At 31.8% G+C, this 24,586-nt stretch overlaps 1 protein-coding gene and 1 long non-coding RNA gene across 2 annotated transcripts; both read left to right on the forward strand.

Annotated features, from left to right (window-relative positions):
• Window positions 1-1,137: 1,137 nt before the first annotated feature.
• LOC132721453 (interferon-gamma-inducible GTPase 10-like) lies at window positions 1,138-2,327 on the forward strand. The gene is made up of 2 exons (XM_060705764.1): window positions 1,138-1,404; window positions 1,524-2,327. Exons 1-2 carry the CDS (start codon window positions 1,138-1,140, stop codon window positions 2,325-2,327), a joined length of 1,071 nt encoding a protein of 356 aa, XP_060561747.1.
• A 6,754-nt stretch (window positions 2,328-9,081) lies between these two features.
• On the forward strand, window positions 9,082-19,430 carry LOC132721338 (uncharacterized). Its single transcript, XR_009624450.1, has 4 exons — window positions 9,082-9,191; window positions 16,939-17,076; window positions 17,756-17,862; window positions 19,377-19,430. It is a non-coding gene; the product is annotated as an uncharacterized LOC132721338 (long non-coding RNA).
• Window positions 19,431-24,586: the final 5,156 nt, after the last annotated feature.

The following is a 24,586-nucleotide window of genomic DNA, read 5'->3' on the forward strand; positions in this document are numbered from 1 at the left end:
ACTGCCGTTTCATTTTGTCTTCGGACAATGGCCAACATTCTACTTTAATATCATAAACAAGATAATACTGACGTGATTCAAGACCTAGAAGACCAGGCAAAGGATTCCGCTGGTTACATATTGTATTTATTTTGCGACGTCATTTGTTATTATACGTCGGGTCGGTTTACCCCTTATTAAATGAAATTGTCAGTAAGAAGCTTTGAAGTTGTATTACAATAACAGACAACTGGAACAAGCGTTTCCGGCCAGTTTGTTTATCATTAAAGGGACTCCACTGAGGTGTTAAAACCTAAAAACAGAACATTTGAATTTATTACATGTATGAGCTGGGTCACTTGAAACAAAAATATATGCAAAGATAATTAAGAAATATACTTTAAAATAACTTGAGAATCATATTTTTATGCTTTTCTTAGCCCAATTTGAGTGAAAAGCGTTTAAACGCTTTTCATTTTTGATCATTTCCTTACAATTTGAATAATTATTCTGGAAAAACGAAGTGCGCGAAAAATCAGAAATTTTGCACAAAGGTTAGTGGTCTAAACCGACATCAAATGGTACATTTATCTGGAAAAAATATTTTCAGTCCCACCATGTCAAAAAAACCTCAGTGAAGTCCCTTTAACAGACGGATAGAACATTTGCAAATATCTTTAACCGTTTAAAATTTGTTAATGATATATATCACAACGCATTAGAGTATCCAAAATTAGATGTTTTGTGTAATTGAATGAGTGATGAATTATGAATAAAAATAATAATAACTGATAAATATAAGTAAAGAAAGAACCGTGATACTTTTAAGCAATCAATAGTAAAAAAACACAAGAATAAAGATCAACAAGGCAAAGGCAACGTTCACAGGACGCAGCCCCCAGACACACCCAAGTAAAGTCCCATCTGGACTTCCGTATTTAATCTCTTTATTTATCTATTTATCAGCTAAAAACGTAAACATTTTTAAGTTGACGTTTTTAACCTTCAATAATTCATATAATTACGGAGACACTGTAATGTGTATGCCATTGTTTTCACATGAATCAGATTTGAAACAAATAAAATATTTTATTTCATAATACTTATTTTGTATTTGTTTGCATTCAATGACTGTATTTTTAGTTAAAGGCTTCTAGAATGGCAGAATGGCTAAATTTTAGTCCTGAAGAATCCAGTATTGAAGAGGAGTTTAACAGCAAGTTGCGTGAAGTATATGACCGTGATGGATTAAAAGGACTAAACGAGCATGTAACGAGTAAGCTGGATAGATGGAAACATGAAGAGATAACAATTGCAGTAACTGGAAACAGTGGAGTTGGTAAATCTAGCTTGATCAATGCTTTACGAGGTATAGATCAATCTGACGAAAATGCAGCAAAGGAAGATGTAACTGAAACAACCAAAGTAAGGAAAGCCTATCACTTTCCTTCAAATAAACAGATAGTCCTGTATGATCTTCCTGGAGCCGGAACGAAGGGACATCCAATTGAAAAATACACGAAAAAAAAATGGATTTTGAACAGTATCATTTTGTTGTGATCGTGTCTGCGCGTCGATTTACAGAAAACGATGCTGTGATTATTAAAGCGCTACAACAATTGAAAAAGCCATTTTTTCTCGTGAGATCAAATATTGGAGCAGATGTGTACAATCAGAGGAAAATACAAAAACGAAAGAAAGTTCTAGACAAGATTCGCCAAGATTGTCTTTCAAATCTACATGAGCTAGAAGTTAAAGCCAACGACGTATTTCTTGTTGACAGTCACGAACACCACGATTTCGAACTCGGAAAACTGCAGATAAGTATTGCCAACAATGCACCTGAAGCCATCAAAGCTTCGTTAATCTTCAGTTATGGAAACATGTCAAACGAGGTCATCGAAGGGAAGATTGAACACTTTAGGAGTCGAACGATGAGTGTAGCAATAAAAGCAATGGCATCTGCTTTACCAGGGGCAGGCTACTTGATGAAAGTGGATGTCATTACTGATGAAATAACTTTTTACAAAGAGGAGCTTGGTCTTGATGACGCATCCCTTGTCAAAACATGTGCGATTCTAGGTGTTGATATGACAGAAATTAAGAATATGATATCGTTCACTGATTTGGAAAGCTTTGAGGATGAGATAATAAAAATGCTTCAATGTGACAAGCTTGAACTTAGACAGTTTTGTTTAGGATTCATGCTTGTAAGTATTAAATCTACACTAGCAGCGTTAGCAAAGTCCTATAAAAAGGTAAGCAACACACTATGTAAAATTGTGGATATCTTACATCACGAAGCACTGGAAATCCGTAAACGTATTCTCGAGAAAACACGACAATAACTGTGTGAAGGATATCATAATTTAAAAAATGAAAGCATCGAGTGTTTTTTATTCACTAATGAATCTGTATTTGGGCATGATATAATAATACGGAAAGCAGTAATATGACAATACCATGTAGACAAGACTTTAGTGTTTTATTAACGAAATTATTTTATCGATCATTAGCATATAATTTTAATTTATTGCCAGTCTACTCGTAGTATTCGCTTTATAAGTTTTCTGTGTTAACACGTGTATTTTTAAATTCTAAAACGATGAAATTAAGTTAGAAAAAACAACAAAGGAAAAAAAGAGCAAGTATGGATAACGTGTTATGTTTGGAATAGTAATTCTTAATCAAAATATATGATTGTCTACTTATATGGGAATTTTCTGTTATACACTCACGTTGATATCATAGCATTAACATGATGAGACGGTAAATGCGTGTGAAAATAACTCATTTTTATTTGTTTGGGTCGTCAGACCAGACAAATAATGGTAGCGAAATTTCAGACCCTGATGCTGTTTATTGCAAATGCCAAAAGTAGTCCGCTTTTTTTGTTTCTCTTTTGATGCATTTATTTCAGGTCGCCGCCGGAAAGCCCATATGGGCGACCGTACACTCAAGTCGGGTCATCCTAGAGCGTCCCGCCGAGATTTTTCGTCGATTTTTTTCCAGCTGTATTGGTGGAGGAAGACCCCAGGTGCCCCTCCGGGCATTATTTCAGGCACGAGCGGGCACCTGGGTAGAACCACCGACCTTCCGTAAGCCAGCTGGATGGCTTCCTCACATGAAAGATTTCGACCCGAGTGAGGATCGAACCTACAACGGTGAGGGACCTGTGATCTCAAGTCAGCGACCTTAACCACTCGGCCACGGAGGCCCCACATTCAGTGTTGCTTTTTTGAAGCGGTTACGTCCCTTTATATGTAACACTAAGGCCGAAAATTTCAGGGGAGATCACTGCGTAAATATGGTCACATGACAGGCGCATTAATTTTCAAGCAAAATTATTCCCGAATGGTCGAAGATTTCTAATATTGTTTTATTCTTTATAGATGCTTATAGTAAGCGCCATGATTATTTACACAAGTGTTAAACAACAGTTAACGTCGGTACAAACCCTAATTTAGAATAATATGCTTTTCTTCAGGCCATTAACATATTAATTCACCGTGGTCGAGGGGCTTGCGCGCTCGCTTAGGAAGCGAGAGGTCTGCAGTTAAAATACCTGTTAAGGCATTTTTTTTCAAATTGTTTAAGTCAAATAAACATTGGATTGAATATCAGTGTTGCAATTAGTCTTATAGCAAATCTACTACAATTAAAACGCTTGAAATCATTGGTGGCACTTTACAAAAACAAATTGTTTTATAATCTCACAACCTTCACCTTTCTGACATTCTGAGACCCAAACAAATTCAGCGCCTTCTGTGCTTTGATTTATAAACGCTGTTTCAAAGAGTAATATGGGTCTCAGCATGGGGACAATACGTTAAAAAGACTGTACAGCGCGTTTGTCAGTAGAACAAAAACAAGACTTTAATCATGACAATCATTTACTTAATTGATACAATATAATTAATAATTTATTCATATGGGTTAACAACGTCATGAGATTAGTTGATAATCAATTTAAATCTTTTATTTCGCAATACCATATCTTTGAAATCAATGTACTGCACTCGATCCTCGTCACAGCAGAAAGAACAAATAGAATCCTTGAGAAAAAAAAAAAAACGAAGAAAAGACCCCCACAAACCCCCCACCTCCCCTCCCCCCAAAAAAACAAAACAAAACAAACAAAAAACATGGCACATTATAATACTTTGCCTTTTTTGAGTATCTTGACATTGGAAACCATGAGAGATTATACAATTTTCTGGTGCTGATGAAATAAATTTTGTTTTAAGTTACAATTCAGATGTATCTTTTCCTTTCTGTTTAAAAGTATTTAAATTGGTTTGTCAAAATATGTCCGGAATGAGATATGAATAAGGCTCCAACGAATTGTTCCATGCAGTATATATTTACACTGTAATTTACAAAACTTTTCCATATTTCTACACGAATATTAAATTCAAGAGACTTTTAATTTCTTCATTTGTGTTTGTAGTACCAACTTGTTTTTTTTCATTATCCCTTTTAGCTTGCTCACGGTGAGCTTTTAGGACCCGTCGTCCGTCCACACTTAGTTCGATAACGCTCTAGTGACTTCAGTTGCTACGAAACCTGGCCATGATGTTTGTCCCAATAATTACCCGGAAAAGTTCGAATACTGGTCTCTAAGATGAAACAAAGACATCGAGTCTCATGGCTATTTGTCTCTTACCGCTTCATCAGAATTCCTATGGGATCAGTAGCCAGTCACTTGCGGAAAAAAATCAACTATCACAACTTAGTTATCGTTAGGTAGACAGACCGCAAAGATCAGACCGAAGGTATGTGAACAAATGTAAAAATCAAAAAGTTTATTTCAAACTACATTTTGTTGTAAATATTTAACTATTGATATCTTTATTCATACAGGTAAATTTCTTTTGAACATTTAAAACAAGTTTAATTTGTTCTTCCATTTATCTTTTGAAATAAAGTTCCTTTTGAAGGATTTCTTTTGTCTGAAAAATAATAGATATCTAACAGGTTTGCAAACATACAATGTAATCTTTTGAACAAATCAAAAAATATATATTAAACCCGTTATATTATTATTATATTATAATGCAACTGAATAATTTTCTTTCACATAAATATATAATTCAAACATACCCATTCTAGTTCTTTTATTGACAACGAAACTTTATCTTATTATTTGTCACGTAGACCACAAAAAAAAAAAAAAGAATTGTTAAGAATACCTCATTTTACTCAATTCAATAATTTTATTGCATTAAACATTTTACAATGCTTATAGCACTGGTATGTATTTATGAAAACGTGAAATGGCTAATGAATATTATGTATCTGACGCAGCTTTTGCGAAAGAAGTGACAGAAAAAGTATCCCGTTGCATATTTACCTATCCAACGGTATATTCAACAATTCATGGTATTTTATATTCCTTAGAAAAGAATTCTGAATAGTCTCGATAAAATCCAATGTTTATCTTTTGTGTAAAGGTACTGATATAAACAAACTTTTAGCATGTATCTGTCTGATAAAAGCGAAGGAATGTCTCTTATCGACAGACGACGGTGAACGCTATCAACATAATGTAAATATCCAGAACAGTATGTTGATCTGCTAAACGCAGGCGTCACACTGTCCCGAAATTGACACAAGATGGGCATACGAATATGAAATTTTTAATTTCGTGAGAAGGTAGCCCTGAAATTGGTCGACAGTCTCTCAACAGCCGAAACAAGTACGATTTCTACAGAAGGTCACGCGATCGCAACTGAGTCACACACGATTCCTACCGAAGGTCACGCGATCGCATCCGATACACACACGAAGTCTCCTCAAAGATAACGAACTTCTCAAGAAAGCAATATTTCCAACAGACATAGACACGGATTTAAAACTATTCCAATTCTAATGTTACATTAATAAAATGATAGATACTCGTTGTTGTGAATCTATGATTAAAATGCGTTATGTGATTGCGTTCTTAGATGCTACATTGAATAGGCATAAAGTAGTGACTTTAAGGAAGCATTGCGGAAAATCTAATAATAGAATATAGTACAGTATAGTATTATATAGCTGAACCATACAAACAGCAACAATGTAAATGCCTAAACCACGTGCAAATCATGGTTAAATTGAGTAGTTGCCACTAATTAAGATATGACCCTCGTATCAAACATGTATGTAGTTGGTTGGTGAAGGTTTGAATAATAATAATAATAATAATAATAATAATAATAATAATAATTATAATAAAAACAACATCATCATCATCATCAACAACAACAACAACAATGATACAAATTCAGATGCAGTAACAGTGATGATGGTGATGTTAATTATGATGATAATAATTAGTTTAAACACTGTTTATAACAAACAAATATACACATTTTTCAAGTTACAAATACTAACACCAAAATCATGAAAAAGGAATCGAATAAGTGTTTTTAATTTGAGAGTGCTGATGTCTTTTTCAGAGGTTGCCCAGGGCGGGGATCATCCTTAACATTAGTTCTATCTTCCTTAAACATTGTTACCTGGAAATTGTTCAATATAGAAGGACATTTTCTCCATCTATTATTATAAAGCTAATTCTAGAATCGTTTTTTTCCGACGTGCATTTACCCAATAACCCACGAATTTGGCAATAAGCTCTTTGCGGCTCTCTCAAATCACAATGCAACACGCCATGCTTTCAACATGTATACAAAACCACATGTTTATAAATGACCTGCACAAATTTTATTGCACGTGCAAATCGTGCGTAAATAAACTTGCTGGTTAGAAAAATCAATTCTTTTCTACGGTACATTATACATGTACTTTCACGTGCAAATCATGATTAAATTGAGTAGTTGCCCATTAATTAAGATATGTCCCTCGTGCAAGACATGTATGTAGTTGGTTGATAAAGGTTTCAATAATAATAATAATAATAATAATAATAATAATAATAGTAATATTAATAATGATAATGAAAATGATAATAGTGATGATGATGATGATGATGATGATGAAGTTGATGATGATGATGATAATAATAATGAACAACAACAACAACAACAACAACAACAACAACAACAACAACAACAACAACAACAACAACAACAACAACAACAACAACTGCAACAAGCCATGTCTACAAAATGTATACAAAACCACATGTATTTAAAAAACCTGCCAAATCGTGTGAAAAAAGACTGTTGGTTAGAAAAATCAATATACTTTCCTATGGTATCTTGTACAAGGGGCATATCTTAATTAGTGGCAACTAGTAAATTTAACCATGATTTGCACGTGAAAGTACATGTATAATATTATACAAACTATAATGCTTCTTCCTTCTTAAACAATGCACAATCTGAAAATAAACTCCGAACGGTGTGGGGGGGGGTCATGTAATATTTTTTTCCACTATTTTATGTATTCTGCATACCTTTTAAATCGAAGAGCTGATTTCCGAGCTAGCTTTAGGCATCATACATTCGAATCTGACAGGTACTCCCCAAAATGTATGGGTCAAACACCAATAAAATCAGTTTTACCTTGATAACTGAAACACAATTCTAGCCTCTGAAACTTGAAATATAGCAACTTTAATTGTTAAGAAAATCAAACACTCACTTCGATTACAAAATGGTGTCTTATTTGTAAATTTGACCTTGGCCAATTCGAAACTAAACGACCGAAACCATGTCCTGCTTCTGTGGGACTGCAATTTATAAAATATTTATTATTTGTGGGAAATAAGATAGTATAATATGACGTTCTTTTATGACATGTGTATCAAGTTTGAAGTTCACAGCTTTTTATAGTATCTGAGAAAATAGACCTTAACGAAATGGTTAACAATGGCCAAACACCAACGCCGGTCAGAGAGGGTCAAGACAATAGCGCCATTTTAGCATCCTATTGCGTCCTATACGACGATAATCAATGTAACCTATGCTTGACATTTCATAAAAAAGTAAATGATTCCCAAGTCCAATAATGCGTAAGAATTATTTAAGCTTTTGTAGATGTCCACTAGGCAATGCTACATGCACATGTCAAATATTTAAGCTCTCGGCACGGAAGTTTTACACAAGAAGACTTAAATGCGTTTTCTTTTATAAGTCTAACATGTAAACAAAGTGACCACCAGAACGGCGCTATTTTGACCCCATGGACATGATTTTTTTAAAACTGTGTAGATGAAACAAAGGTGGAAATAAATGGCATATTGACATCTACAAAGCTTTTTATTTTAATCTTTTCATACCGAAGTCCCATATCTAAGCTAATCACATTGTATTTTCTTATAAAAACAGTTTTACTTCACTTCAAACTATTCTTTTTGGAGCTATTGTCATTATTAACCCGGCGGCGTCGGCCTTTTATAAACCTGATTTTTATTGGTACCACTTTTGCTTCAGTTAAAAAGAAATACGATAATAAACATTTTGTGTAAGATTATGGGTTTGTAGATTATAGTTTTATTAATTAACGGAATGAGATCCAAAAGCAGACTTATGAATTCTGTTTAAGTCGGTGCTAGGGAACGTTGACGGTAGTTTGCACTTGACAGTACCGTCCATGAATAGGCTCAATCAAACCGAACCTTCAACATTTTCAATATTGCTGTTTTGGACTTTCTTAAAGAATTCTTTTTTTTTCTTTATTTTATGTAGAAGAAAGACAGTCACACAGTCAATAAGACAAAATGATTGTTTTCACAACACTAAAATATGCTATGCCTATAACGACATCGTTAAGGAAAATTATAACGTTTCTATGACAAAATGCAAAATCATTAAAATTTTCGGGCACTAATTTTCGTATGTTTCGTGGGAATGTCCATTCATAATTTAAGATCTAATACATTTCATTTCGTCTGCCGAAAAATAATTACATTATTTGCATATCTTTTGACAAAATTCATGACTTTATGAAGCCACGAGAATATTTTTGTGTGACAAAACCATGAAACTTCATGGCCACAAAATCAAATGAATTTACAGTAAAAGTAACTCATTAAGTATTTATGTATATTGTGAAGTTGGGTGTCTCTTCGCTTGGCCTGTATTCAGTTGTGATTCTTTTGCATGGTAGAAACAGTCATGTTTGCCGATCTGCATTTAATTGTTTTATATATTTATCTGTTAAAACTTATTTCTGTGACAGGTCTGACTGAATTCAGTGGACAGTTTAAAGTATTGCGAAAAAGTACAAATATAAAACACTGCGCTGCCAAGTTACTGCCAAAGGTGAGATAATTAAATTTTTGATTATTATAATATGACTTCATTGTTTGGTTGTAAATTGCAACCAAAGCATCCGTAAAAACCATATCGTTATTTTTTCTATAAATGATTTTGTAGCAAAATATTGGGATATTTGGTATGAAAACTTGCAAATATAATTTGAATACATAATAGTTTACTTTTTGATTGAAATCGATTATTTCCAAAATTTTGTTTTACGAAAATAAAGAGTGCAGACTCCAAATTTGACTTTCTATATTTTGACCGTTTTGTCTAGTTACGTTACAGTTGACCAGTTTTGCATATCAAACAGAAGAATCTACTGTTTCAACCGGTGCTAGAAAAATCTGTCTTGTGCTTGCCAAATAATAAATCTATTTTGATTAGGCATTTTCAAGGAAAGCTGATGTGTTAGATTCACATTGTTAAATGTGTAACATCGCTATGAAAGAGACCTTATGTTGAGTCTCTCTGAAATGTTATAGCACTTCCCGATACCTTGATGATATCTTAAACTAAACCCAAAGAAAAGGTACCTCCCTTAGGATTTTATTATTAAACATGAAACACATCAATTTTTAAAAATATGGGATGTTTGAGCAAAACGGTTAAATTTATTTTTACACCAGTGACCTAGACCTTGACCCGAGTGACATATTAATTTAAGAAAATTAGAGAATCATTGATGGTATCCACCAACCAAATATGGAAAACATCTTTAAATAAATGAAGTTATTATGAGAAATATAAGATATATCCAACTTGCCGGAATAGGTAAACAATACAAGACCATATTTTTAAAGTGATAAAAAAGGGAAATGGGAAATAATGGATAACATAATAATATTATCTGGCAATATCTTGTACATGTATAGATGGAAAAGTGTGGAAAATATGAAGCTATTAGTATAGACATAACTTAAGATATATCGAACTTGAAGGTTTAGGTAAACCATATCCTTTTTCAAAGAGTTAAAAAAGGGGAAATAACTTGGATCAAATGATACCCATAAATATGTATCTTGCTTTGTGTGTAAATTATAAATCCGTTGGTACAGGAAGACCTGTTGAAAAATCCAACCTGCCCTTTAAAAGTTAACCTCTTCGCACAGACGAACGGACGGACTGTTTAGTTACTATATGTCTGGGGCATGAACATGAGAACAGAGCAGACATGACAAGCAATTCTGTCCTTAAAAGGTTTCAAGAATACGTTTTAGCATGTGTCATACTTCAGTGTTATACTATACTGTTATACTATAACATAATATGGCTATTAAGGAATATTTGAATGACGTCAAACAGAATATTAAAATATTTGAGCGCTTTGTAACATTTCTTTTTCTCTATTTATTCTTAAAACTAGCACGTAATGGAAAATAACAATGCAAAACTGCAATACTACGTTGTTCTTTGCATTGTTATTTTGAAACCTGACTTTGATAAATTAAAGATGTTTGTAAGTTGCTTTAGGCAACCAAAGTAACGTTAAAAGTGTGTCAAATCGCAATACAGAGTACCTTAAAACGATTATCATAAATACACTTGAACTTAAAACACCACGAAAACTTTTAAGGGCCTGCATTGAGTGCGACCATGACAACTGTGTAAGACAACTGATATTTGTTCGATTTAATTAGATTAATTTTTTTTTTCACAATGACTAGAGCACTTTTTTTTGTTATTCTTAGTCACTTGTCAAAAATGCTCGAAGTTAAGTTTTTTTGTCAAGGCCAATTTTTGTGAGAAGACAAATGTATTACAAAACATTCGCCTAGACAAAAAACTTCAAGCATTGTCAAGAAAAGGTTCGGTGAAATAAACTTGTTTACTTTTTTTTTTAAATCTTTGTGATTAAAATAAATTAATTTGTGTTTAAAGGTCTTATTCAAACGATTAAAAATCATGATCTGACTTATTGGAGGTTTTTTACAGAAGCTTATCAGGGCCTCCACTTATTTTAAAGTTTCATGTCATGTCAACTTGATTTTTCTCGTTGTGACCAAAAACATTCAATGAAGACGTAATAATTAATACGTAATACGTTAAACATTCCACGAAGACGGTATAATTAAAACGTAATACGTAGAATTTAATCATTGCAAAAAAAAACTTTGTTGAATTACGTGAGCTATTTATCAATGCGAGTTACGTCTTTGCGTCTTACTAAATATTTCATCAAAGTTGTGAAATCAAGAAGTTTCGACAGGATTTTTGTCGAAGAGACAAAAGCTTCAGGCATATCGAGAAAAATTTAGTTGCAGTGCCTAAAAGCTTATGATCTTTGTCAGTAAATTTTATCGAGAAATGCAAAAACATCTTATCAATGCGAATAAAAATAAGTCGACTTAGCGCAAAACGTCTCACCAATGGTAGACCCTGATACGCTTCCGTAGTTTTTTTATTGTTTCTGTAAAACACTACTTAAATACAGATTATTTATACCATACATATTATCTTAAAATCTTTTTCACATAAAACAAATACAATCATTTAAAGTAGACCACGGGTAATTCATTACCTCCTCTTTGAAGAGTATTCAAATAAGCTAGAATCACTTATCAACTACATTGAAAATTAGGGGCGTAGGTTCAAACCCCTGTAGTGGCAACCTTTTTTCTTTTTTTTTCTTTTTAACATTATTAATGTATCTTAAAGATCCCTTATGAAAGAAAAAAGTGTTTGATTTTAATTATATAATAAATGTAGGTATTAATTTGCTAAATAATGCCAAATTCAATAGCGAATAGGATATAAGATATTTTCAAACTTTAAAAGAAAATGAAAACTACACGGTAAGCAATATGAAAACATTTTTCATAATGACGATATTATAGATTGTTTTCTTATTTCTGAAAAAAAAAGCCCCTTCTAACAGCAAAGTTTTAGTTCAGAAATATATCCCATAACTCATAAACCATTCGGTAAATTTTATTTAAATATTGCATACAGGTGGCCTTTAAAAAACATAACTGTCCTATGTTGTCAAGTTTACAGTGCGCATAACCCATGGTCTACCTTAATTTTTGCACATGTAGAAGAAAGTTGAAACGAGTCACGCAAAATAAATGGGACAAAACAATGTTGAAAGTTAACCTCAACATCATCAAAGAATATCTTTACGTTCCATTGACGTCACTCATAAAGAATTTATGCATGCTGTACATTTCAGTGTCGCGCCTTGCCCTACAATCAATTGTGATATTTTCGCATGGTAGAGACAGTAATGTTTGCCGATCTGAATTTTAATTGTTTTTTCATGTTTTCTGGTTGTGTTTTTGTTTGTTTCTGGACCTTTTGAAACATTACATAAAAGTCCGAATATATAGAGGATATTTGTTTGTTTGTGTGTAAGATGAAATTTTATTTCATCGAGTGGGCTTTAAAAACAGTTTTCTGTTATTAAAGTTCTCGAGATGAAATAAAATTACATCTTACACAACAAACAGACAAATTTTCTTTTTATTTTATGCTTAAAAACAAGTTAAAACGAAATTTCCATAATTTTAACGTTAATATTAAAACTGTTTCCCCCATTGAGAGCCCAATTTTTTCGGAATTTCTCATTAAAAAAAGAAGTCTTGAGCTGAAAAATAAGTCCGCCAATCAACATTAAATGACGGTGATATTTATTAATTTTATTAAAAAAATATGAATGATCGCTTGTTTTGATAATAAAAACAAACAATTCTTGTAGGAGAAAAAGTCCAACCATCCATCCATATTTCTGTTACTTAGTGCGAATATATATTAGACCTGGCTTTGTAAATTGTAAGCGGCAGCCATTTTTTAAAGTTGTGTATTTCATGGGAGGAAAATAATTGTGTAAGATTCAGAGGGATATAATTTGGATTTGTTAGTCATACACATTTTTAAAAGAAAGAAAACTTATTTGAGGATTGTAACAGACAAAAAATAAGTGTTGACAGATGTGAAAACACTCAGAAAAGGAGCTAGGAAAATGGAAAACTTGGAAACCTGCTCAAGAACGCTGGGTTGATTTAACTTATTCTTCGAGTTATGGCTGTCAATGCTTTCAATTTTTCATAAAGCATACGGCAGTTATTGCTCGTAGGATACTTTAATATGCCCAAATGTCATCAAGAGCAGTTTTGCATGGGGAAGGAATGTATTTTTGAGACTGTCAAAATGAAACAAAAAAACGAAATTTGGTGATTGGAATTTCATGAATTTGAATGAATAGAAGTAAGTTTTCTTCTTTTTATTACTTTTGACATTTAAGTTATTTATCAATTTCAGTTTTGCTTTTTCTTTAAACAGCCTGACATTGTCAGAATTGTCAGCAAAAATAAAATTGAGGTACCACATGGGGAAAATCTTAAAAAAGTAGTTTCGTCATTGAAAAGAGTGAAATTATATTTTGATAATTTTCACTGTGAAATTACCAAATAGAATTTTCACGGATAAATCAGTAATCCACTGAAAAGCATAAAATAAAAAACAATATGTTGTCAAGTCCAACTCAAAAGTGAGAACATAAATTTTATTCTTGTTATAAGATTTTCTTATGTGCTTGCATTTCGACATATTGTCAATATCCTGAAAAACATTTTGTTTTCCCTATATGAAATGACCGATCAAAATTGTAGAAAGGACGAACAAAAAGGGAAAATTAAATTTTGCATGTTTAATAGAGCCTGTTCATTTCCGGTTAATGAGAGTGCAAGCTATCAAGGCCCTTAGAATCGGCTAAAGCAGAATTAAGGTTAATGAACGAGAAAAGTACTTCTGCTGCTGACCGTTCCAAGGCCCCTCTGTGTTCCTAAGATGTATGTCTTGCTGTTTCATACTGTTTTGGTGACGCTTTTGTTTGTCCCTTGTTGTTTTCTCGTCTACGGTAAGTATCTTCCTTTTTGTCACTAGTTTTATTTCTTTAATTTTGACCCCCCCCTTCCACTGTGCCCTTTTACTTAGTGGGCATATTAATCAATCATTTATTTGTTTTTCTTTGGTTTTGATTTCCTTTATTTCTTCTTATGTATTATTTTGGTGATTAGCCTGTCCGTGCTCTCTCTGCTTTGCACCCTATCCTGTTTTTTTTGGGTCCTCCTGGGCTCCTTGCCACTGGTTCAATAAGAACAATAAGAGTGTAGTGCAGTGTCTAGTGCGTTAGTTGTATCAGTGTATGATGAATCGTAAATGCAATAATAAACCACATCTGTAATGTTCAATTTTAGCCTTTTGTTACTTTAGAATATACAGTTTGTGAAGAATGATAACAACTTGCTCTGTTCGACGTTATGGACTTTGCATTATACGTTGGTGCATAATAGTAAAGAGTATTAATATGATTTGTATCATACTACGTGGGATATCATTTCATTGAATTTGTCATTTCATTATTGCCATATATAAAATTATTTATAAAATGGTATTTAGAGTACGATACTATTTTTATCAGTATAAATATTCTATACCAGTCTTTATTTCCTATGGCGTTGCTCATTAATGACGATACATTATTCGTTTTCTGACTACTATAGAAAATTAAGAAAGAACTCCCAATACTGTAGAACAGAAAGGGTGATATGCTTTGTTTAAATGAACCCGCTCATGAACGGTAGTAATTAAGGTAGTACACCCCTAATGGGCACTATAAGGAATTGTAAATTTGACAACATAGGACAGGTACACGGGACGTAAGAAAAAAGGTGTGGAAGAAAGGGACGGGGCACATATTGAAATAAGTTGAAAAACTGACCGTTACTGACAATTTAAAAAAATGAACATAACAAAAGGTGAAAACATTCCAACATGTAACACAAGATAGCCTACTTTTGATTGCGATTTGATTATAACAAAAATTTTGTTTCACGTGTAAACACAGGATTGTTTAAAATAAAAGTTGCAGATTTGTTATGTTTGTTAACACCTTTTTTGGTTATTGAACAGTACATGTTGCGTCAATCTTGTCTATAGATCACGCACGCCTTTTAGAATATGAAAAATAAGATCAGCAAGGTAGGATGAAATTCAATGAACGCATTTACCAACACATGACCACCGGTAAAGAGCCTAGCAAGACAAGGACAGGGCACACAGGCAAAAAAGGGTGGATGTCATTAAACCACAAGTTACGATTTAAGGTGTCGACTGAAAGAGACATTCAAATATCCAATTATCCAAAGGCAAAATAAAAAAAATATTCAAGCAAACAAAAAAAAAAAAAGAAAAAAAAAAAAAAAAAAAAAAAAAAAAAAAAAAAAAAAACAACAAACAAACACCACACACAAAAACAAATCTGTTACGTATATATTTATAACACACTTCCGCTATTTACACGAACAATAAGAGTGTATTGCAGTGTCTAGTGCGTTAGTTGTATCAGTGTATCAGTGTATGATGAATCGTAAATGCAATAATAAACCACATCTGTAATGTTCAATTTTAGCCTTTTGTTACTTTAGAATATACAGTTTGTGAAGAGTAATAATAACTTTCTCTGTTCGACGTTATGGACTTTGCATTATACGTAGGTGCATAATAGTAAAGAGTATTAATATGATTTGTATCATACTACGTGGGATATCATTTCATTGAATTTGTCATTTCATTATTGCCATATATAAAATTATTTATAAAATGGTATTTAGAGTACGATAATATTTTTTATCAGTATTAATATTCTATACCAGTCTTTATTTCCTATGGCGTTGCTCATTAATGACGATACATTATTCGTTTTCTGACTACAATAGAAAATTAAGAAAGAACTCCCAATACTGTAGAACAGAAAGGGTGATATGCTTTGTTTAAATGAACCCGCTCATGAACGGTAGTAATTAAGGTAGTACACCCCTAATGGGCACTATAAGGAATTGTAAATTTGACAACATAGGACAGTTATATGCCTTAAATGTCACCTGTATGCAAAATTTAAACAAAATTTACCGTGTGGTTTATGAGATATGGACATTTTTATGAACTAAAACTTTGCCATTAGAAGGGATTTTTTCAGAAATGAGGAAACTCTAAATAATCTATAATATCATCATTATGAAAAATGTTTTCCTTTTGCTCATTGTTAAGAAATAAATAATGACATTTAGGTAACAAATTAAACAAGCAAAATGATTGTTTTTAAACGAAATGTTTTTAATATGTATAAAAATGTAACCCTACCCCACCCACTTTTAACACTAATTTGACCATTTCCCTATGTAAAAAGCCTTATTTAAAATATCCCTAAAATTTTCCAAAATGAGGGGCTATTTTCAAAGTTTGCCTAAATTTTCTTTAATGTATATTGGTTGGTCTTGCAAAATATAAAATACTTTTACCGTTTAGTTTTTATTTTATTAAACTTTGAAAATATCTGGTATCATATTTGCTATTAAATTTGGCATTATTTAGTAAATAAATACCTACAATAATTATTTAATTAAAATAAAACACTTTTTCTTCCATAGGGGGTCTGAGAGATTAATAAAAATGTTAAAAAGAAAAAAAAAGAAAGAAAAAAATTGCCCCTTCTGGGGTTTGAACCCACGCCCCCTCAGTTTCAATACACTTTACAGTGATTTTAGCCTAATTGAATACTCTTCAAAGTGGAGACAGGGCATTAGGGGTGTACTACCTTAATCCAAGTTACCGTCCATCACAGGATTAAGCAGAATTATGCATATATCTATGTAAAGGTGTTTGATTTGGAATTTTAGAACATTTAACAATCCCTGTCATTATCAACTTTGATTACCTTAATAAAATAGCAGTTCAATGACTACTTCAGGCTAGATATAGTGGTGTTCGTGCATCAAACACAACTAAACAATGTGAGCATTTATTTGGGCCATTAGATGAGAACAGTATGGAACCAGGATATGGATATGCAAAACTTATATCGTGGAAAGAATCATACATGCCGCCGGTATATCTTGTTACAATCTTTTAACTGTGTTAAAATAATTTTTCTTAAGATATCCTTATTATAATAGTTTTTATTTTTATGATTGTGGTCATACAGCTTTTTGATATAGTGTGAATAAAGTAGTAACTGACAGGGTGTAAACATGTTTGATAAAGGTCTGATTGCCAAACTGTGAGTCATCGTGTGTGCTCTGTTTAATTGACGTTAATTAGAGATTCTCACTTAAACGTTTGATTCAATCTTGTATGTATGTCATACAAAAGCATGAAGCGTGAACTGTTAAAAAGGAGACTTCGTTAGGAATTCCGTTTTTCTCTATGTTCCTAATTTTTTTTTTAAATTATTTTTGTTTGTTTTTCAACATTTAACATGAAGTGGTAAAATTTTGAATTTTTAAACAACTGCAGATGTATTCATAACACAGACGTAATTGGATTATATCTAAACAAATGTTTGGGGTCTAGTAAAAAGCTTAAAACGACAGAAAAAATGTTCTCAGATTTTCACAAAAATAATTCTAGTGGTGATTATATTCTTTTTCTTATCTTTATTATAAAACGGAGTGAGTTATAAATTTTTGTTTAGTTGTTCTTTGTTGGCTATAATATTCATAAACATATCAGAAAGTTATTCTCCATAGTCCAAAACTGTATGTTTTACATATATGTTTATATTTCAGAAAGAAATTCGACATCTCGAACCTTGGACTTTCGATGCCTTTGGTATTTTCGGTGTTGATTCTCGTATGGACTTTAACTTCACTTGGCCAGAGAAGACTTGGGATAAGTATGTGATGATACGTTCCTATTTATTCTTGTTATCCGTACTTTAGATAGATGACATTATATGAAAATTTATAAGAAATTGCGAATGTTTTAATCTGTATCGAAATGACCGCGTGTGTATCAATAGAAAAGCAACCAACTTATGTTGTAAAATCATGACTATTTGCCTTTTAGTTCATAACGAAAATCGCAAACGTTCCTTTTTTATATTTCTACATATTTATTAGCAATTTAGGTAAAAACGTTTGTAAAGAAAGCAATTATTTTCAGTATATTTTATAATACTGCACGTCCGTAACATCGCTTTTCATTGGTTAATCGTGACATTTATGTAGTTTTATATACACGGCTGCTGTCGATTTATGATGCATCCTCTTTATTCCTTTAAAAATGATGCTTGCTGTTATAAATATTTCTGACAGGTTTTATGATCGTATATAAACGGTTGTTTGCAATATAACCTTCGCCTAGCGGCTCGGGTTAAATTTCCAAACAACCGTTTATAGAGCATACCCAGTATAATATATTATCATGTCAAAAATTTTAATATCTAATAATATAGGCTTACCCTAAAGACATATAAAAGTTACCTTTAATATCATAATCAGGATGTACGTTTGTGATCAAATTCATGATGTAAGAGAAATTTTAAAGGTGATGATTGTTTAGATCTGTAGAGTTACTGTAAATAAACATGATGTAAATCAGATATGACCAACGACAAGAAACATATGCATCTATTAAATACATTTCATGGAAAACTGCATTTCTTACAAATCAAATATTCTGATAAATTCGAGTATGGCAAACCGAAAGTACCAATATAGATTTTAGTTTTTTTCCCTACGCTAATTGTTTTACAAACTAGTTGACAAATGAAAAATATTATCTAACGCAGAGATTATTTGTAAATTTTTACCTGTAAAACAAAGCGTAACTGGAACAAATTGATGAGACAAAAATCGAGGTCACTAAACTCTTTTAGCATAAGTATAACCTTATCGATTTCAAAACAGTTTTGTCATTTCATTTTCAGTTTTAAACGATTCTGTTAAAAGAAAAGATATTTTATACTCTTCAATAAGTAATTATTCTTCAAAATGGGCGCACAACTGGAAGAAAGTTTATCATTTCGCACAAGCAGCTAAAAATTATACCCGTCTAACAGCATCTCATTATGTTTTGCACCGTGACAAGTAATAAAGTAACAAAATCAACCAAAAGCGTGTGTTCCATCATTTTGGAGAAATCTGCTTTTGAAGATGAAGCAACGTATTTATTTTCAGAGGCATATAATTTAAAAGGGTGGATTGTTAGCCCCAAGTCAATTTCATAATTTCATTAAGTTGTTTAAATAATGAGTCTCATAAGTTTAAGAACATTTTCTGCACCAGTTAAAGGGTTTTTCTTTGTTTAAAAAATGCAGAACTCAAACATCGTCCTTAATGTTTTGTTCAAAAGTAAAATAGTAAAAGTATTACTCTTTGGCCTTTGATATGTTATTTTTAACTTCAGAATTTGTTTGTCGTTCTATGAAGCACCAGGGACACTCAATATGTTTCGAGCTTGGTAAAACACATTGTTACTAATGATATTTTGTTAAATAAAAGTTTTTCTCATTGTTAATAGTTTTCATAATTTTATTTCATTATTCTATCGGATCAAATGGTCAATTAGGGCAAAACATACGCATGTAAATGACAAGGAAATGTGAAACATTCAACTTTAAACATAATGTTAAATAAACTACCACTGTTTATCGAAACGTCCGGAGAGGTTAATTTCATATGTTGGGATACATGTAATGCATAAATATAATATATCATACTATATATCATTTTTATTTTGGAGTGATATATGTGTGTATATTACCTGCCAAGATTTTATATCACCCGAGCCGTAGATAATTTATAGTTATATGATAATGCTGAAGAATTTTGAATGAGTAAACACTTTATTTCAGCGGATATGCATGTCAATATTTACATATAGATCTATGTTATTGACATATATATCCAGTAAATTAAAGTGTTCACTTATTCCGAACAATGTTATAGATTAAGACTATCCATGTAAAACAAAATTGATATAAAAGCCTTATGGAACTTATCAATATTTTTTAACAAACAATATTTATGTATGACCTTAATTTAAAAGCGCTATTGTCATACAATATATATATACAAAAACTTTATGCAACTTAACAATATTGTCTACTTATCTAATGTATAATCTTTGTTTTCTTAGTGCAAAATTAATAAATGATATGACTTCAAAATTAATAAATTATATAACTTCATTCTGATATAGACTGTTCACGGCTGTTGGAGACAGCTTTGTGTGGCTCGTTTATTCAATTATATAACCATAAGATTGCCTTAATCTTCCAATACCGTTTTTATTCAACTATCGTATCGGCAAAGTAGCCTAAAATTAATGTTTTATAAGCAGTTAAGTCATTAATTTCTGAATCATTTGCGTAAGTTTATAATTTACCAACCATGGTATTTTGCCTTCCTCTTTTGCAGCGTGAGCGGTGTCCCAAAATTTATGTATTTTCAAGATAAGGATACTGAAGGTATGGAAGACGACAAAATCTTGGATGTGTATTACGATGATGATCTCCCTGGAACTACATCTGGAATATATTTTGTTCATCATGATAACAATACCATTGAGGTAAAAATCCAGTTTTGGAATGATTTCTTGCTCAAGGTCATGCATGTGCCGACTGACAACGATGTTTATTTAATATAAATTAATGTATGTTGATCAAACAAGATTCCCAAGATCATGTACAAAATAATCAATTATCGAAAAATAATTTTTAGGTATGAAATAAAGATAATAAAACTATTTGTCTGATTTTTGATAAAAATATATATTTATTGCCAAGGCGGCAGGCCCTTCATCATAAAAATATATGAAGGAAAGGCTTTTGAAGAAGGAAAAATAAATAAAAAAAATAAAAAAACAACAATAATATCATTGTCGAAACTTCAGCTTTTCTAAAGGTAAATATGTTATGTTTAGATTAATCGTTTCATATCATTGTGAAATCGGAATAATTAAGGTGTAACATGAAATGTGCCGCCGATTAAAGAAATATAGTCTACCGGTGCGAATTCTATATGCAAATAAGTGTAAAGCCGAAGAGTCGTTTCCGGATATCCTTTTATAGACACGAACGTCACTCACTTTCTGCCTTAAAGTCGTAAAATTCTTATAACTGATCAGGTGTTCACAACATGTGTATAGGATTTGGACTAATACTAAATGTGTGGCTAAAAGCGAGGTTTGGTGCACCATTAACCGGTTTAAACTCCCCAGCAGTCATTATTATGCTGCTGACCGTTCCAAGGCGGCGCCCCACTGTGTTCCTCAGTTGTATGTCTATGTTGTTTCATACTGTTTTGGTGACACTTTTGCTTGTGTCCCTTGCTGTTTTCTCGTCTACGGTAAGTATCTTCCCCATTGCCTCTAGATTTTATTTCTTTAATTACCCCCCCTCCCCCGGTCTCCTGTCCCTTCCCCTTTTTGGGCCTATTATTATTTTCTTTGAATTTCTAATCGGTTCCAAATTATTCATCATTTAATGATTATCCTGTCCGTGCTCTGTCTTTGGCCTGTCCTGTTTTTGTTCAGGGTCCGCCTGGGCTCCTTGCCGTTGGTTCTTGTTGCTGGGACATATGGGGGTTGCGTTCATTGAACGCCGCCTTTCCTTGTTGATCTTGTTTATCATATTTTTTGACCGATTTTCCTAAATTTTTTCTTCTAAGGTATACAGAGACAATAGTTTGATTTTACCAGTCATATAAACAGTGAAACAGTATCTTATAAATATGTTGTTGCATTGTTCAATGCTTTTTTGAGAACACCTTTTTTGTCAAATGAGTGACTTTTTGCATTAGGGTGTCATGTTTAACCCAGCTATAAAATGTTTATCTTCTTTCGAAATAAATAAAACTTCCCATGGGCATATGAGACATGTTTTTAACCTCACATGTAATGTTTAGTTAGATTTGTTTTAAGGCATTTCAACAGTGCTCACAATATGCGCTGGGGTTTATTCAGTGTAATAAACATTTAATTTTTTTCCTTTCAAGTATATAATATATATATCTACTTCTCGAAATATTATACTTTTTGTGTAAAATCTGCATTTTTAGTTATTTTATGATCATAAAGTAGTAACACGATTTTCGTGTCGCCTCTACAGAAAAGTGGCGACATATAGGGATCTCTTCTTCATCGTCTGTCGATATGTCTGTCCGCCTGACCGTCAGTCACAAAACTTTTCCGGACTACTAGTACTACTCCTCAAAAACTACTGGTGCAATTCATTCAAACTTTACAGGAATGATCAGTATCTAATCTAGTTTTTTGCATACTGTCGGCATTTTACTGTTCAATGATTTTTGTCAGAGTTTAGGCCCTTATACATTTTTGTTTTTAAGGTTTATCCGGACTTCTCTTATACCATTGATCTCATTTCAAAGATACTCCATAGGATTGGTACCTTAAGTTCTTGCGCATATTATATGATTTTTTGCTTGAATGATTTTTGTCAAAGTTACGGTCCTTGAATAAAAAGATGTTGTGGATTTCTGCAATTCAATGAAACTTTTCAAGATTGATTGGTAGCTCAAGTACTTGCACATATAACACGAGTTTTTCGGTTGAATGATTTTTGAGTTATGGCAGTTGAATAAAAAACAAGTTTTGCCCTGTTATTGAAATTGTGGCTCCTGCTACACAGTAGCTGGTTTCTGTTTATTTGTCTTTGTTTTTTTAGCTTTTGTTTAAATTATGTTTTTGTTCAGATTGTTTGTTTTTGTTATTAATTTGTTTTATTTTACCTTATTACCTCATTATATTTCCTTCTATTTCAACAGGTTATTTTGAATGGCAAAGCAATAATGAAGAGGAGAATAAACAATGTGCGGCTTGACCTTGTTGCATTCGTTGAATTGTTTTTACGAATACAGGATGATACATTGCTTTTAATTAACGGTATGGAGTTTAAAAATGAAGTTTAAATTCTGGAAATATTGCAACGTTTCATTTATTAGCTGACTATCATGCAGATTTATTTTCCATTTCTTTTCTATATGCTTTGAAATTTTAGAGAGAAATGTAATTTTCAAAACGCAAATTCCTGGTCAAATAAAATCAAAACATTACTTGATAGTTTAGGTTTCAGTGATATATGGTTAAAGTCTGACTGTAACTATACTTTTATTTTTGATGCAAAGGTAACAAGATCAGTATATCCAAAATTATACACTGGAGAGTCATAATGTAGCTAAACTAGACTACTATAAAGGATTTAAAGCTGATTTTTGCTATGAAAACATTTAGACATCTTAAACTTACGGTAAACAAAGAGAGTTAAACAAAAGTTTTAGGATATCGGCACAAAAAATCTTGCAATTCAAGAAAGTAGATATACTGGCACTGGAAGACTTTATCGTATCTGTAAAATTTGTCCATTACTATCAGCTGAATATGAGAATCATTTTTTATTAAGCTGTAACAAATTTTATGATATACGACATTATCCTTTTGCAAATAATGCTTGACATTCAGTCCAAAAGTTAAATGACATAATGTCATCTAATCGTAAAACTAGAATCATAAAAATCTGCAAACTTTTTAACGAAGCTTACATTAAAAATTTTGTTGCTTCTTAGATTTTATATTCTTTGTGAGTGTAAATTTTTATTGTTCTATGTATTGAAATAATTTATTATTAAATATTAGATGTGTAGTTATTTGTGTAATATTTATATAAGCTGTATTTCTTGACCATAGTTAGTATGTGTAATTGAACAAAAATTATTTGAAATGCCGATTTGCCATTAAATGAAATGAAATATATTAAGTATTATAATATAACAAACGAAATAGATATAGGCACGAATGTGCATAATTATAACCTGTTTAAACTTATGGAATGTTTTTATACTAATTTAATTATGACATTTTGTTAAAGAATTCGTGAATTATTTTACTCTGACATATGGTATATCCGGATATATTTATATCCGAGATATAACCAGTTTAAAACAACAGTCGGAACCGCGATAACAACATCGTAATAAGCGGTATATCGTTTTAAGCGAAATTGTTATATCTGGAGTTTACTGTATTAACGTTTAACTAGAGTGCAAAATTCAAGGTCATTCGCTCACTTTGTTTTTTTCCAGAATAATAAAATTCAATTTTGCACAATGTTTGAAAAATACCAAGAATCGCTTTAAATATTGATTTTAAGTTTTATATCTTAATATATATTTCTGTAGTATCTTTATATATATTTTTTTCCATTTCTCACTGAAACGTATAATTGTGTGAAATCGATTGGGGTTAAAAGCGTCTTAAACCTGCAAATTTAAGTCATTTTAGGCAAGGGATCATTATCAATTCATGAAAGAACGTGGGACAAGATCAAACCATGCAGCATATTATGTCTACAATGTAATTGGCAATAAAAGAACTTTTAACTTATCATTTTTCCTTTATACCGTTGAATATTTAATTGAGGTTATATATTCCGTCCATGGATTATTTGATTCAATAATAGTCGCATAGTCTTATTTTTCATCGTTTTTTTTTTTTGATAAAAAAATCGTATGAAGCATACAGAGTAATCATAATACGCTAGATTAAAGAACTATTTGTAGATGAACATTATGTTTGTAGAATTAGAGATTACAGTTATA

Source organism: Ruditapes philippinarum, unplaced genomic scaffold, assembly GCF_026571515.1.
Source record: "Ruditapes philippinarum isolate M1 unplaced genomic scaffold, ASM2657151v2 ctg2368_1_1_1_1, whole genome shotgun sequence".
NCBI lineage: Eukaryota > Metazoa > Mollusca > Bivalvia > Venerida > Veneridae > Ruditapes > Ruditapes philippinarum.

Bases quoted from the DNA above. Each gene is read 5' to 3' on its own strand.
- LOC132721453 (XM_060705764.1), top strand. From the start codon at position 1,138: ATGGCAGAATGGCTAAATTTTAGTCCTGAAGAATCCAGTATTGAAGAG. The intron at 1,405-1,523 runs GTAAGGAAAGCC...GATTTTGAACAG, and splicing joins ATGTAACTGAAACAACCAAA to TATCATTTTGTTGTGATCGT.